At 40.7% G+C, this 17,052-nt stretch overlaps 1 protein-coding gene across 2 annotated transcripts in view; it reads left to right on the plus strand.

Moving 5' to 3' along the window:
- The window catches only part of DMTF1 (cyclin D binding myb like transcription factor 1), a 36,207-nt gene that overhangs the window by 8,018 nt on the left and 11,137 nt on the right, over nucleotides 1-17,052 (plus strand). For both annotated transcript variants that reach the window (XM_072147295.1, XM_072147296.1), the window contains 8 exons: nucleotides 1,032-1,126; nucleotides 4,256-4,370; nucleotides 9,788-9,864; nucleotides 10,186-10,343; nucleotides 10,966-10,998; nucleotides 11,256-11,365; nucleotides 14,667-14,895; nucleotides 16,797-16,948. In XM_072147295.1, coding sequence (XP_072003396.1) covers nucleotides 1,032-1,126; nucleotides 4,256-4,370; nucleotides 9,788-9,864; nucleotides 10,186-10,343; nucleotides 10,966-10,998; nucleotides 11,256-11,365; nucleotides 14,667-14,895; nucleotides 16,797-16,948 — 969 coding nt within the window. The remainder of the gene's footprint in view (nucleotides 1-1,031; nucleotides 1,127-4,255; nucleotides 4,371-9,787; nucleotides 9,865-10,185; nucleotides 10,344-10,965; nucleotides 10,999-11,255; nucleotides 11,366-14,666; nucleotides 14,896-16,796; nucleotides 16,949-17,052) is intronic.

Below are 17,052 nucleotides of genomic sequence, written 5' to 3' on the forward strand. Positions count from 1 at the left end.
ATCCGAGTCACCACCCTCAGAAATTGCATGTAACAGCAGCTCAGATTAGAGAGTCAGGAGGAGATTGTGTGCAGCAGCCTTCATGGTAAAAAAGCTGCTAGGTAACCAAGGCAACACGCAGAAGAGACTTGTTTGGGCTAAAGAACACAAGGAAAGGACATTAGACCAGTGGAAATCTGTGCTTTAGTTTGATGAGTCCAAATTTTAGATCTTTGGTTCCAACCACGTGTCTATGTGTGACGCAGAAAAGGTGAATGAATGGACTCTACATGCCTGGTTCTCACTGTGAAGCATGGAGGACGAGGTGTGATTTTGTGGGGGTGCTTTGCTGGTGACACTGTTGGGGATTTATTTAAAATTAAAGATATACTGAAAAGCATCTTGCAGCGGCACGCTATTCCATCCGGTTTGCATTTAGTTGGACCATGCATTATTTTTCAACAGGACAATGAAACTAAACACACTTCCAGGCTATGGAAGGGCTATTTGACCAAAAAGGAGAGATGGGGTGCTACGCCAGATGACCTGGCCTCCACAGTCACCAGACCTGAACTCAGTTGAGATGGTTTGGGTTGAGTTGGACCCCAAGGTGAATTCAAAAGGGAAAACAAGTGCTGAGCACTAAAAAACTCCTTCAGGACTGTTGGAAGACCATTTCAGGTGACTACCCCTTGAAGCTCATCAAGAGTGTGCAAAGCAGTAATCAAAGCAAAAGGTGGCTATTTTGAAGAACCTAGAATATAAGACATACTTTCAGTTGCTTCACACTCAATGAATGAGAAGGTGCATCCAAACTTTTGGTTTGTACTGTATATCTGTCTCACTCAATTGCTCATCTATTGTGATTGTACTCCGGAATTGTCTGTCATTGTGTATGTGAAATCCAGTATTCTATTGTATTTGTAACCTTACTTATAGGTAAGTGTGTGTATACCATATGTTTCGTGTGTATTGTTATAGAAAAATTTTGAGACTGATTCTACTATATTTCCTAAACACTTCATGACAGTTCTTTGCTTTATTCCATTAAGAATCAGAACAGGACCAGAGCTTTGAGGTGACCATGACTGCGACCACAGAAGTAACAGAAGATGACATCAGTGAAGACTCCATAACACAAATTCAGGTAAAACATGTAAATTAGACAAGTCTTCTTGTTCTCACTTGTTTAAGCCTTTATAATGGGTTGTAGATATTTACTAACTTTAACATATTGACGTCCAATGTACTAGATTGGTGGAGCTCAGATTGCTAGCCAATTCCCAGCAATCTGATATTGATGACCGACAGGTTTTCTAAAGCTCTATCGCAGTAAAAAAAAAATATGCTAATTGGTGCCAGGCGCTCCTGTGTACGTTTCACAGACAGACAGGCTCTCTTTCGTTTCCAAATTATGCACACCTACTGCGTGCAATTGTATTTACCCACTCCCTCCCCTGCATGCCCGGGAGGCAGTGATGTCACCTGTCTCTCAGGAAATCTCACGTTTGCAAGCCATCTGTTGCGTCTGCTTGAATGGGTGAAGAACCACGCATGCGTAAGATTTACCCAGAGCTGGGAGACGTCACCAGCTCTCGGACACTGGTGGGAGGGAGTGGATGAATACAATTGCACGCAGTAGGCGTGCATCATTTGGAAATGAAAGAGGGCCATCTGTTGATGTGCACAGGATTGCCTGGTGCTAAATAGCATATTTTTTACCGCGATAGAGCTATAGAAAGCCTAATGCAGACATGCCCCATTATAAGGAAGAAAAGCCTGACCTGTATGTATATTTAGTTTACTTTGTGACTACCTAAGTGGTAGTTTTACTTTAAATATCTCCATTCCATAACATAGAAAAACATGTTATAGCATATCCCCAGATTCATTCTTCCGTACTTTTTCCAGCAATGTCTTAATGGTGGATAACCTCTTTACTTGCACTTTATTAATTATTTAGTCATTTTGTTCTATATTAATTATTGAGTATATATTGACTTTTACTTGTTAAACTATTTTTAATTTTATAATTCTTTATTGGTAATCCTGTAATATTATAGGCACAGACAAATATTAATTCATAAATGGAAAATGTTCTGAGGATTTGGGCCCACAAGTTGTCCTGTTATGTAGGACATTTACAGGATCACAATTACCATATATAGTCAAGTATAAGCCAAGTTTTTCAGCACAAAAAATGTGTTTATACTCGAGTCAATGAAAAAAAAATCTGTACCTTTACGACTTCCCCGCAGGTCCTCTACTGTCTTCAGCTTCTTCTTCGGCTCCTGGCAGCTTTGTCACACACACCATGACGGCAGCCGATTGCCGACATCATAGTGTGTGCCGATGGTGGCGCACACACCATGAAGTTAGCAAGGCGCCGATGTCATGGTGTATACAACGGGACCGCAGGGGAGCGAAGACAGAAGCAGAGCTGAAGATAGAAGAGGACCTGAAATGGGGCGTCGGAAAGATGAATACAGAGTTTTTTGTTTATTTTTTAGGCTGGGCAGGGGGCTGCTGGTTAAATACAGTGGGTGCTCACACTGGCTATATATATGGGGGTGCATGCACTGGCTATATACAAGGGGTCAGGCACTGACTACATACAAAGGGGCAGGGAGCTGGCTATATACTAGGTGGCTGCTGGTTTTAAACTGGGGGACTTAAGCTGCTGGCTATATACTGGGGGCAGGGGACTCCTGGCTATGTACTGGTGGGCAGGGTACTACTGGCTATATACTGGGGGGGCATGTGACCAATGCATTTCCCACCCTCGGTTTATACTCGAGTCAATAGATTTTCCCAGTTTTCTGTGTTAAAATAAATAAGCTTCGTCTTATACTCTGGTCGGCTTATACTTGAGTATATACGGTATGTTCATAGGAAGACTGTGGGATCTCAGCATTACATTTTAAAAGAATTTTTAATACTGCAAACAAATGAAATTTAGGGGTGAATTTATCAAAACACTTTGGTCACAATTCTCTGGGCTTTGCGCCAAAAAACTTTCTAAAATGACTTGCAACTAGAGATGAGCGAGTATACTCGTCCGAGCTTGATGCTCGTTCGAGTATTAGCGTACTCGAAATGGCTCGTTGCTCGGACGAGTAGCTCGCCTGCTCGAGATCGAGCATTTACTTAAGGAAACACAGTGAAGAACACAATGAAAACAGTGAACACGGGATCATTTAAGTGAAGAACACATTGCAGATGTTTCCGTACATCTGCTAACTTATCCGAAGACACGCGTGCAGAACGGTGTTCTTCACAATAGTATGTGAAGAACAATATGTGTGAAGAACACATTGCAGATGTATGGAAACATCTGCAATGTGTTCTTCACATATATTGTTCTTCACATACTATTGTGAAGAACACCATTCGGCACGCGTGTCTTCGCATAAGTTAGCAGATGTACGGAAACATCTGCAATGTGTTCTTCACTGTGTTCTTTCAATGTGTTCTTTCAGTGAAAACATCTGCAAACATCTGCAATGTGTTCTTCAGTGTTCTTTCAGTGAAAAATGCTCGAGTCTCCCATTGACTTCAATGGGGTTCATTATTCGATACACGCACTCGAGCATCAGGAAAAGTTCGACTCGAGTAACGTGCACTCGAGCATTTTAGTGCTCGCTCATCTCTACTTGCAACACATTTATCAAGGTTTTTAGACCTTTTTTTGCCACATAGTTGTCTGACTAAGGAGGTGTGGCCTTTGGGAAAGGGGTGGTGCCTAGTTAGAAATGAGCATGGCTTGCGGGAAATCATCAGTGCACCCAAAATTCTGGCGCACACTTTAGACCAACTAAAAGTAGGTCTAACGTAGGAACCGACCGTCTTATACTGCGCCAGAATTCACCATCACAATGATAAATCTGGTGCAGCAAAAGACTAGTGATTTCTATCTAGAGACTGGCGGAACCTAAGATAAGTCACAGATAAGAGAAGAATCATGCTGGCATGATCACTCTTGGCTTAACTAATGTCCCATAACCATAAGAAGAAGTACATTGTCATGAAGCTACCATCAGCAGCTGCCATCCAGACTTAGGATGATGTACCAGTGCTGGAACATCCTAGCATGACTCTTCCCCTCCCCTGTGACTCCTTACTTGTAATGATGCTGAATCTCCCAGAATATGAAGGAGATTTATGTACTCTTGTCACTGTCCTGGATAAGTAGTTGGTAAAGATTTGTGCACTAATCCCTTCAGACATGTTCTTTTTTTTTTTAAGTCTATGACGAACTTGCACCTTCTTTTCCTAGATTCTCCAGAACCAGCAGCTTGCTGACATTTCTCCTGCAGGCAGTGATGATGTGTCAGCAGTCAGTCGTGCCTGGTTCACCAGCAAAGAAGACAAAGATTCTCTCACTAATAAAGGTATTTAAGAATGATTGTGTCCTTGTGTTTGTATATAGAATCCAGGCTCTTAAATTCTTCTATTCTTCAATGTGTCAGGTCGGATGCGTGACCCCCTGATACTCTGGGCCCCATAGCAGCTGCTATGGTAATACCCCTGTAGTTACACCCCTGACCAAAATAGGATTCAATAAACACCTCACATTTTAAACAATTAATATGATACACAGCAAATATCAGGGAAACACATTTGATAATGTCATGCAATACAGAAACAATTGCCATTGACCTACTTGACGAAGAGTAGAAATGCTAATGCACAATATAAACATTTACCGGAAACCCAGATAGGGGTGGCTAGGAAAAGGCCCATGCGTATTGCCACATCCTTGTGATTTTAAATGTCTACCCCATGCATTTATCTGATCACATGAAATCAAAGCATGCCTCCATGGTTTTATACTCCTTCCCATCTTCCATGTAGGCATGCTGCGATACATGTGATTAGATTCATTTGCAATGTCTACCACATGTTTGTAACTGGGTAAAGGACCATAGATGACATCACCCTGGTCATGTGATATGAGCTCTCTCTGTTCCACACAGCAGCATATACTAGCAGTGAGACCCTGAACGCTAGGGTTAATGTACCCTAGATGGTCTAAGAAATAGTGAAAAAAAAAGTTTCAAAAATAAAAAAAATTAATAAAATATAAAAAATTCAAATCACCCCCCTTTCCCTAGAACTGATATAAAACATAATAAACAGTAAAAATCACAAACATATTAGGTATCACCGCGTCCCAAAATGCCTGATCTATCAAAATATAAAACCGGTTACGGCCGGTGGTGACCTCCGAGACAGGAAATGGCGCCCAAATGTCCAAAATGCGACTTTTACACCTTTTTACATCACATAAAAAATGGAATAAAAAGTGATCAAAATGTCGCACAGACCTCAAAATGGTAGCAATGAAAACGTTGGCTCATTTCGCAAAAAATGACACCTCCCTCAGCTCCGTACCCCAAAGTATCAAAAAGTTATTAGCGTCAGAAGATGGCAAACATTTTTTTTTTTGTACACATTCGTTTAATTTTTTTAAATGTATTAAAACGCAATATAACCTATATAAATTTGTTATCACCCCGATCGTACCGAACCAAATAATAAAGCTGAGGTGTTATTTGGAGCGCACAGTCAAAGTCGTAAAAACTGAGCCGACAAGAATGTGATGCACGTGCGTTTTCTTTCCATTTTTCCACATTTGGAATTTTTCCAGCTTCGCGGTACACGGCATGTTAAAATAAATAAAATTACGGGAAAGTAAAATTTGTTACGCACAAAATAAGACCTCACACAGGTCTGTACACGTAAAAATGAAAAAGTTATGGATTTTTGAAGGTGGAGAGCGAGAAATGAGCGAAAAAACCCTGCGTCCTTAAGGGGTTGAATAATACACTGGCTAATTACTTGTAGCCTGTGCCACTGGACAGGGAATCTTGGCACTTAAACCATGTTTTGGAGGGTCTTAATTTGTCCTCTTCAAACCTATGTTATGAGAACCCTTTTGTTACCACCAATTTCCTTTAAAAGTCCTTACCGTTTTCTCTCAGGGTAGTACTGTTTATAACTCTAAACAGGATGGCACACAGGGATTTTGGCTTCTAAAAGATTTTTCAGCCCATTATATGGTGCACTTCCTTTGCTTGTGTCATTGTACCATAATCTACTGCTGCTCTCTTTCGATCCTTTGATAACAAAACATATTTAGATTTAATCCCTTTACCCCTTCAGGTCTAAGCTATTTTAGAACTTTATGACCAGGCCTGATTTTTAGAATTTGCCCTGTGTCATTATAGGAGGTTAGAACTTTGTGACACTTTAACATATCCAGGGGATTTTGGGATTGTTTTCTTGTTACACATTGTACTTCAAAGTAATAGAAAAATGTTGATGATATCTTTTGTTTTTAGTTATGAAAAAAATGTAAATGTGCCAGAAATGTCTAAAAATTATTCATTTTCAAAGTTCTAAATTTTCTGCTTTACAGGCAGATAGTCATAGCACCCAAGTAACTTTATAACTAACATTTCCCAAGTGTCTGCTTTATATCGGCAGAGGGTTTTATGCATCCTCTCTTTTTTCGGATGTTAGGAGGTTCAGAATTTTGGGTGCAATTTTTCTCATTTTTTATGAAAATCACCTAAACCCTTATTTAGAGGAATATGCTCAACTTTTGGGAGGCCTAAACAGCAGTAAAACCCCATAAATTATGCCATTTTAGAAACTACACCCCTCAATGTGTGATAAATCAACTTTAAGAAGTGTGTTAACCCATTAGATGCTTCACATGGGTTTAAACAAAATGGAGGTGCAATTTACAAGCTCTAATTTATTTTAGACAATATATTAATTTTGGCCAAAAATTAACCCGTTACAAAGTATTAACCCCTTAATGCCAAAGCCACTTTTCACCTTCCTGACACGGCCCATTTTTTCAAATCTGCCCTGTGTGGTTATAACTTTGGAACGCTTCAACATATCCAAGTGATTTTGAAATTGTTTACTCGTGACACGTTTGGTGGTATGTTTTGCATTTCAAATATTTGGTGAAAATTTGTAGTCATAACAGCAAATAAACATAATGACTAACATTCACCGAATGTCTACTTTATGTGGACATTGTTTTTTATGCATCCTCTCATTTTTGTAGGATTTTATGGGGCTTTGAATGTTATGTGTGATTTTTCACATTTTCATAAAAAAACGCAAAATCACATAATTGATGGACCTGTTCAGGTTTGAAGTCAATTTAAGTGGCCTAAATAAAAGTAAAACCCCATAAATTTCCTTTCTTTTTGTATATTTTGTGGGTCGTACACCGTGCACTAAAAATACTTTATTATCTTTATGATTACGGTGATACCTCATTTATAGTTTTAGTTTTTTAAAGGGAACCTACCACCACAAATCTACCTATAAAGGTAGATTGGGTGGTAGGTGGATCAATGGGACGTGAGGATAGCCCTTTTAAGGGCTAATCCTCACGTCCCTGCACTTTTTTTTATAACTTTAATTTCATATTTATACAAATGTACTTATGCGGCTACTGGGGCGTGGAGTAGCCGCATATGAGATTACACGAGGCGGCTACTCCACGCCCCGGTAGCCTCTTTTCCCCTCCTACTCACCCATCTTCGGCGCGCAGCTCCGCGTAGCTGCGCGCCCTCGTCCGGGGATCCTGCCGTCTGCGCATGCGCAGAAGAGCAGGCCCGCGCCTGTTTCGGAGTTGTGACCGCGCAGGCGCGGGCCTGCTCTTCTGCGCATGCGCAGACGGCAGGATCGCCGGACGAGGGTGCGCAGCCACGCGGAGCTGCGCGCCGAAGATGGGTGAGTAGGAGGGGTAAAGTGGCTACCGGGGCGTGGAGTAGCCGCCTCGTGTAATCTCATATGCGGCTACTCCACGCCCCAGTAGCCGCATAAGTACATTTGAATAAATATGAAATTAAAGTTATCAAAAAAGTGCAGGGACGTGAGGATTAGCCCTTAAAAGGGCTATCCTCACGTCCCATTGATCCACCTACCACCCAATCTACCTTTATAGGTAGATTTGTGGTGGTAGGTGCCCTTTAAATATATTTTTACAATTTTACTGGATAAAAACTAATAACTAATTTGCTTTAGTATTGCCATCTTTTCGGAGATATAACTTTAATATACTTTGGTTGACAGAGCAGGTTTATGTCTTATTTTTTACATGTTGAGTCATCCTTTACAGTGGTATCATGTTGGCGCACATAATTTTTTTCATCACTTTTTTAAAAGTTTTTTGGGTTTTGTTTTTACGGCATTCACTGAGCGGGTTCAATAATGTTTTCTGCACACATTCAGAATGTTACAGCCCGGGGCAGCTAAGAGGCAGGACCCGGCTCCGTGAAGGAGATCACAATGCTATCAGAGCAGCAGACCCCCCAGTGGTGCTGCAGGGGCGTAGTTTCACATTAAATGCCCAGTACACGCCGCGGTCACGCTTGTAAGGAGTTAACACCCGTGATCGGAGGAATCTCCGAATGCGGGTGTTAGAGGCGGGGGTCGGCTATAATATACAGCCGATACCCGCAGCTTCTAGCACCGCCTCCGTTCAGGAGCCGGCACCAGAAGCTTGACGTAATAGTGCTGCAAAACGCGGGAACGCACCTCCCGCCATGCAGTACTATTACATCAAATGTCGGGAAGGGGTTAAATGACGAAAAACTCCACAAAGTTTGGAGTTATTCATATATTTGAAAAGCACACATGGAGGAGCAGTTTCCCAAGGGTGGGGGGGGGGACAGCTTCTTTCCAACCACTCCCAGTGGACGAGTGCCTAGTCACACAGCAGATTCTAATGAAAGGTACAATATAACATATCTTTTTTTCTGTAAAACCTATTTTTTTTTGTACAAAAACACTTGGGCAGTGTATGTACTATGCTCTGTGGGGACTGGGGGAGTACTAAAAATGGGTCTCCTGGATAGCGATAATAATGGGTAACCATGTTCAGAATAAGATTCAGAATAAATTTGCATCTGGCATATAGTTACAGAGATATCGGGCTCGTAGGACCATCAGTAATATGAGCAACGAAAAATCCTTACTAACAGAGCTCTTGCATGGATCATAGGGAACAAAAATTCTGAGTTTTTAATAAGAAAGTATCTTCCTTGTAAGACGCTTATTGTTGTACTACTGTTGTATGGCGATAATGGGATCCATCTGATAGGCAATATGGTTCTGGCTGGCAAGTTTTTCTACTAAATGGCAGATTAAAGAACAAATAAAAGTTTTTGTTGCATTCTTCTAGTTGATTTACATGATACTTATAAAAGGTTTTTGTTTCACTCACTAGGTTGAAAACAAGGTATTTATATCTATATATGTGGGAGTCCATAGCCTTTGTGCTTTCCAGAATTTTTAGTTTGTTAATGGTTTGATTTAGCCTTTTAAGCCACCTTTCTCAGAACAGGTCCAGTTGCCATACCTCTGCTGCATAAAGCTGCATCCAGGTTTTCTTAAACTTTTTCTGTAAGGCTACATTCACACGAACGTATGGGGGGCGTATATATGGCGAATATACCCTCCCCCCTACACAGCAATGGGCGCCCTACGGGAACAGTATGGTGCAGCAGCCGGGAGAAAGATAGGACATGTCCTGTCTTTCCCTGTAATACGGCACAGCGGCAATATATCGCTATGGAGCAGCACTCATCCTCTACACGGCGCCAATGTATGCCCGCCGCACTACGGTACAGCGGGCATACATCGTGTGAATGTAGCCTAAAGATTTATGTTTGGCAACACGTGGATTCTGTATGTTGCCTAATGTATAATTTAGTGCATTTCTAACTATAATAAAAACAAACTATTCTATTTATATTAAAATCTCCTTATTTTTAAGGTCACAGATGGAAGCAAGGCATGTGGTCTAAGGAGGAGATTTCAATATTAATGAGCAACATTGAACGATACCTGAAGGTACTAACAGATATGAGTATGTATGTGTCATTGTATGACTGCATAACCAAAGAGACATGATCATAACACTGAATGTGCATTTGCTAGCAGCTGCAACCAGACTATCCATTTATTCAAACTACGCTAGTTTGACCCTGTAGACCAGGTCTGAACTGGCACTGTTTTTTGCTATAGTAAATCTCCCAAAATGGGTTGGGGTTCAGAGAAGTTAGAAAACTGGCATGGAGGGGGAAATTCATTCCAGAAAACTGGTGAAGAAGGCATAATGAATCTTCTTCCCCTCGTTGATTGTTTTCCTGATAAGTATCATTGTCGATTTAGGCCCACGGTATTAAAGATGCCACTGAAATCATTTTTGAGATGTCCAAGGATGAGAGGAAAGACTTCTACAGGACAATCGCATGGGGCTTAAACCGACCTCTCTTTGCAGTGTACAGGAGGGTCCTACGCATGTATGATGACAGGAACCATGTGGGAAAGTAAGACTTTTTTTTACATTGTAAGTATTAACAAAGCAATGTACATGAGATGGTTAATTTGTTTCTACTTTGTTGGATGCCTCTTCCATACTGTTAGAGGGATTGCCCAGCTCACACACAACCTGAACCTTGGTGCTGGATACTTTTGTTCCTGTTAATCTGCCTTTCGAGGTAGGTCACCAATGCAGCCAATCACTGGCTTCAGTGGTGACCTCGACATTTATGGCATAGTCTAGGGGTCACTGAGTCTTCATCGGTGTCCTGCTGTTGAATGGCATGATAAAGGATTACAGGACCTGCAGACCGTTGTCACTGGAATAAAGGGGGTTGGTGAGTTTCTTGTTATTTTGAGACAAAGCTGCATTAAAACATGTTTGTGTTTAAGCTGGACAACCACTGTAAGGCTTGTTTTCTAATAAATACTACTGTATATAGTATACAATATAGTATTGTAAAATACAAGCGGCATATTTTGAGTCCACTGTATATTTCTGAACCCATGAAAGATATTGCTATAGATGTACTTAATAATGTAGTAGAATATTTATTTTTTGGAGCATCTGAGATGCAACATTTTAGTCCTCAGGATATTTGGTGATTTAGAGTGTTTGTTGTGTTGCAGGTACACCCATGCAGAAATTGCAAGGCTGAGAGAGTAAGTACAACACAGAATCTTCATTGTGTTGTGTAATTTTCTGGTAGTAGTTTAATCATCATAGCAAGATATTAAGTTTTTCTGGGATATCCTTGTCCTACCATGTGAGGGTTAGACCAGTGGAACATCTTACAAGTCGTTTTAACCCCTTAACGACCAGTCCCTTTTTTGTTTTTGCGGTTTCATTTTCACTCCCCACCTTCAAAAATCTGTAACTTTTTACTTAAAGTCCATGTGATTCCTTTTTTCTTATACAGGCTTCGAGTGAAGCACGGAAATGACTGGGCTACAATAGGAGCTGCTCTGGGTCGAAGTGCCTCATCTGTGAAGGATCGCTGCCGACTAATGAAAGAAACTTGTAAAACAGGTACAGTCTTTTTTTATGAATTATTTCATAGTGTATAATAGCAATTCAAACTACTGGCATTAAGTGAATAAAAGTGACTTTAAACACCTTTTCCACTTGCAGAAAGTACCTGCGTCTCCCTCATTCAGTGATGATCAGTCTTAGTTTGGCAATGTGGACATTAAAGTACTACTTTGTATCACTATGTACCAGCTGGAAAGTAGTTATTAGGAAAGTCACTGTTAAGTGGTTAGATCAGACTTAAAGGGTGTCTGGTGACAATAGGGGGAGCATACTGAGAGTACAGGTGTTAGGGTAGGATTTAAGATATCCTCTTTATAGTGCATCAATTGTGTGTTTTAAATTATTAAATTATTGCATGTGTGCACGGTCGCAAGGAATTGAATCAGACCACTGCTGATGCAAGACATGCTCATGCTATTGCCCTGGGCAAAAATCAGCACTGCGCAAGTTTATTTGGTTTCACAAGTCTATATAGAAAAGCAATAGAAAAGCAGAAAAGGAGGAGGATACAAATCATAACATATCAGGGTTCCCAGCTCATGTAGTCTCTTGATTGGAGAGTTTCCCTGCTGTTGCACGCCCATAGTGGATTCCTGTAATTCCTCAGCCTCAAAGTGTTAGGTGCGGTCTAAGATCTCTGCGCCATCTTAAGTTCATTGTTTCTATTAAAGTATATTTTAGTAAAATAAGCAAGTAGAAATGACAGGATTTGATTTATCAGCTAGGTTTACCTTAACACAGGTATTACAGGTCAGTGTTTAAGCGTGGGCAATTAATTTTCCTATGGGGCCATTTCACAAATAGGAATGGTTTTATAGGGCCAGACTTAAAGGAAACCTAACACTGCTCGCATGATGAAATCATGCGAGCAGACCACCCGGTAGGCTATTTAATACTGATGCCGGCACATACTTTAGTTAGGCTCGGCAAACTTTAGATTTGCTAAAAAGACTATTAACTTACATATGTAAATAGCCCTCCGGTGCTACCCCTACGTCAACTTCGTAAGGGCGATGGCTTCCGATGTTTAAATATGCACGCCTCCTTCATTGGAACCGTCCTCCTTCAGGTGATGAGAGCCGTGACGTCACCAAGCTCTCGGCACCTATCACCGGCCGGCCGTGCGAGAGTTAGTATCTGCGCATGCGCGATAGGTGCCGAGAGCTTGGTGACGTCACGGCTCTCGGCACCTGAAGGAGGACGGGTACAATGAAGGAGGCGTGCATATTTAAACATCGGAAGCCATCGCCCTTACGAAGATGACGTAGGGGTAGCACCGGAGGGCTATTTACATATGTAAGTTAATAGTCTTTTTAGCAAATCTAAAGTTTGCCGAGCCTAACTAAAGTATGTGCCGGCATCAGTATTGTGAATTTAGAGTAGTGTCCACTCCTGCATATAACCCCCTCACATGGCTTGTGTCCATGTGGATTTGAGACATTTGCAACAAAATGTTGCACCTGCCAGGACAAGCAAAAACTAAACACGTGTCACAAGAAAAAAAGATATGATCATACATAAGGTGCCAAAAGAAAACCTACAAAAAGTCTCAATCATACACCAAAGACAAGAAAACTAAGATACATGTCCCCCACTGATTTTTCAACTGACTTTTACATTTGCATAAATCAATATGACTACAAGAAATTATGTAATATATTTCAGAGAAAAATGCTTCCTTGTACACCTAGGCCAGTGGTGGCGAACCTATGGCACGGGTGCCAGAGATGACACTCAGAGCCATTTCTGTGGGCACCCAGGCCTTCACCCCAGCACAGAAATTGCTAGATGTGACTCAAGGCTTCCTCCTGCAATCCAGGACCCATGACTGTCTTGGATCGCAGGAGGAAGGCTTGAGTGCTATGCTCAGTGCAATTTTAAAGCAACATCTCCTTGGCTGCCAGGACTACACAAGAAGCGAGAAGGTGTAGACAGAGATGGATTATCATTGGAGCTCCTGCTCTGGGTCCCCTGATTATTCCTCTTCAGGGGACCCTGGAAGGAAGCTATAATCCAAATTTCTCCATCTTCTTTCTATTGCATCAGTGTCCACAGGTCGCCATTATGGTTGAAACTTGTGATACAACTGGGATCAATAGGTTACTGCTTTAATTGTCATGTTGGCACTTTGCAACACAAAAGTAGGTTTTAGTTGTAGATTGGGCACTCGGCCCTAAAAGGTTCGCCATCACTGACCTAGGCCTTCTGCACACGATCGTGGCAGTTTGTGGAAAACGGGACGAATTTCAGCCAGACCCCACAGACTGTACATTGTGCAGTGGATGTAAGTCCTTGAATTATTTAAAAACATGATGCAAGGACTTGCCCTCTACCGGCTGGAATGCAGCGTCGGAACTGTATTAACTGTTATAGTGCTGGCGCTGCAGTCCTGTCTGTAGACAATAAATTCACGATCGTGTGCAGGAGGCTTTAAGACAGCAGCAACTTCACAGACAAACTCAGCAGAGAGAAAGCTGTTAAAATAGAAGGTTACAAGTCACATAGTGAAACTCTGTTTCTCCCCACTGCAGAGTATGTTGTAAGGTTGAATACGATTTAAAGGAAATCTATTACCAGGATCAAGGATAGTAAACCAAGCGCACTGACATAATGGTGTGTGCCCCTCTGGCAGGATCTGCTCTTCTTTCAGTTTCTTATGCTCTTGTTTTTAAGAAAAAATAAGGTTTTGCAAAGTATGCAAATTAGGGGCACCCAGAGCCCCTCAGACTCATTTGCATAATTGTAAAAGCCAGGGCATAAGGTGCTTAAAGAAGAGCAGATCCTGCAGAGTGGGCACTCACCAGTATGTCAGTGTGCTTGTTTTAACAATCCTTCATCCTGGTGGTAGGTGTCCTTTAAGTTGTTTTAAGGTGCTCACATGTGAGTACTGTCATTCTAAAGTATTGTCATTCAACACTGAGCAGAACCTCCTGTATCATATGCATAGATATGAGGAGACTGAAGAACAGGTCATGTTTGGTCTGTGCTGCCACTTAGAACCAGAATCTGACGTGGATTGTATTAGAAAAATATGTTATATTATATGCTTATTAACAGTGTGCTGTTGTGTGTTCCATTCAGTGAGGTTACAGGTGACCAGGACATAAATGGTATTGTTTTGGTTAGCCAGTGATTTATGGGACCTGATTTATTGAATCATCCACATGCTGCTGCTCTTGCTGCAAAAAAAAAACTACTGCATAAATAGATTTTCTTTACAGATTTGGCATCTGTATCATCTCACCGATTGCTGCAGATTCTTGGTGCGGAATTCAATTTTAATACTTGTGATTCTCAGGGAAATGGACAGATGAAGAAGAAAGGCGTTTAGCTGATGTTGTACATGAGCTTACTGGCACAGAAACTGGTGATATAGTCACACAAGGGGTCTCCTGGGCTTCAGTGGCGGAAAGAGTGGGAACACGCTCTGAAAAGCAATGCCGCTCCAAGTGGTTAAACTATCTGAATTGGAAACAGAGTGGCGGTACACAATGGACCAAAGAAGACGAAATAAACCTTATTTTAAGGTATGGCTAATTGTTATTGTCCGGCCAGGTTTGTAATAAGACAATTTATCTAACGCCTCGCCTTATCCTGAAACTGCCACAGAAAGCACAACTGTAACATATACGCAAGATAGGTTATGAGTCACCTCCAATGACTTGTCTGTTTTATTAAATATATAGAATAACAATGAGAGGGATAGGACATAATGATCGGTCCCCTTTAACCCCTTCACAACACAGCATTTTTGCATCAATTTTTCAATCCCTAAAATCTATAACTTTTGCATTTTTCCATGTACAGATTTGTATCTGTACTTTTTTAATGTCTGTTTTATGGCTTTTTTTTTGGCGTAAAAAAAACTACTACCGTATTTTTCAGACTATAAGGTGCACAAAAAAACCAATGCGCCTTATATATGAACCGTACTTACAGACAACAGCTGCCTTGAACTGTGCACAGGTCTGCCACCTGCTGGTCATTCATCCTTATAATCAGGTGCGCCTTATATGAACCTTTTTAGCAGTCATTTATTGATGGTGCTCCTTATAGTCCGAAAAATATGGTACTTCTTAGTGAAGGTATTTATTACTACAGGCTTTATACTGGGAAGTGGGAAAAACTTCCAAATGCAATGAAATTGAAAATGAAAAAACGCATTTGCGCTATTTACTTGTGGCCTCAGTTTTACGGCTTTCATTGTTCGCTCAAAATGACACCTCTACCTTATCCTTTGGTTTGGTACAATCACGGAGATACCAAATTTATACAGGTGTATTGTGATTTAATACATATTAAAAAATGAAAATCTTGTCTATGAAAAAAAAAATTTTGTTTCGCCATCTTTTAAAGCTAAGATCTTTTCATACTTCGGTGTACAGAGCAGTTTGACTTTGTCATCTTTTGCGGACTTTGAGGACTGTACGACCTTTTGATTACTTTTTTTTGGGTTGCAAAATGGCAAAAAAGTGTTCCGGATCTTTGGGCGCTACTTTCTGTTACGAGGTTCAGCGTCAGGAATAACCGTTATTATATTTTGATACACAGGACATGCGAAACCCAACAAGTTTGTGATTTTACTTGTTTAGTTTTGTATCCGTTCTAGGGAAAGGAGGGTGATCAAAACTTTTAGCTTTTAATAATTTTTGTTACATTTTTGAAAAACTTTTTATTTTACTATTTTTCAGACCCCCTAGGGTACTTTAACCTTAGGTTGTCTGATTGATCCTACCATATACTGCCGTACTACTGTATGGCAGTATATGTGGATTTTACATATAATCTAATACAATGTTCCGTTGGCACATTGTAATAGATGTACAGAAATCAGACCGTCTCAGGTTTTATAAAGACCCAAGGCTGTCATGGCAACAGACCGTTGCTCCCTAATGATCAGTGAGCGACAATCAAAACAAAGATGGCGGCGCCCAGGGTTAATACCTGCAACCCCATTACTGTATGAAGAGGGATCAGTCTGCGAGTTCTCTTCAGATTTTTTATTGCTCCATGACGTATGCATTAAAAAAAAGGTTAAATATTGCACATTATAACCAGAATCCCTGAGTTTGAACATTATTTAAATACACGTAGTCCTGATATTTTTATATTTATAAAAACAGTATACATTTCTAGGTACAAAGCGTTAGGCCAATACTCAGCTGTTAACCTTCCAAAATAGAAGAGAGCTGAAGATTTACATGATTTCTTTAACAGGGTTTCTTCGTTTTCATGGTTTTCTGCATAGGGGCAAGAGTAACTCCTTTTTCCAATCATTCATATTTACTTTTATTGCCCCTTTTTTGTGTTTTATTTTTTTTTTTGCTTCAACAATCCCTCTCCCTTATATTCTATGAAATCTAAAATAATTACAAACTGTAATTTCAGTCCTGTATTGATTTTGCTACTATGCTCTTCTCTTATCTAGAATAGCAGAACTTGGTGTGTTGGATGAAAATGACATTAACTGGGATTTAATGGCAGAAGGTTGGAGCAGTGTTCGATCTCCGCAGTGGCTCAGAAGTAAATGGTGGACTGTCAAACGGCAGATTGCTAACCACAAAGATGTGTCCTTTCCTGGTATAGTACCTTTTATACAGACAGTTCTCTTTTGTAAGAATATTCTTTACACCATTGATTGTACAATAGTCTGCCATTGAGGATACTGTCCTATTGTCCTACTG

This window comes from Engystomops pustulosus, chromosome 4, assembly GCF_040894005.1.
Source record: "Engystomops pustulosus chromosome 4, aEngPut4.maternal, whole genome shotgun sequence".
NCBI classification, from domain to species: Eukaryota; Metazoa; Chordata; class Amphibia; order Anura; family Leptodactylidae; genus Engystomops; species Engystomops pustulosus.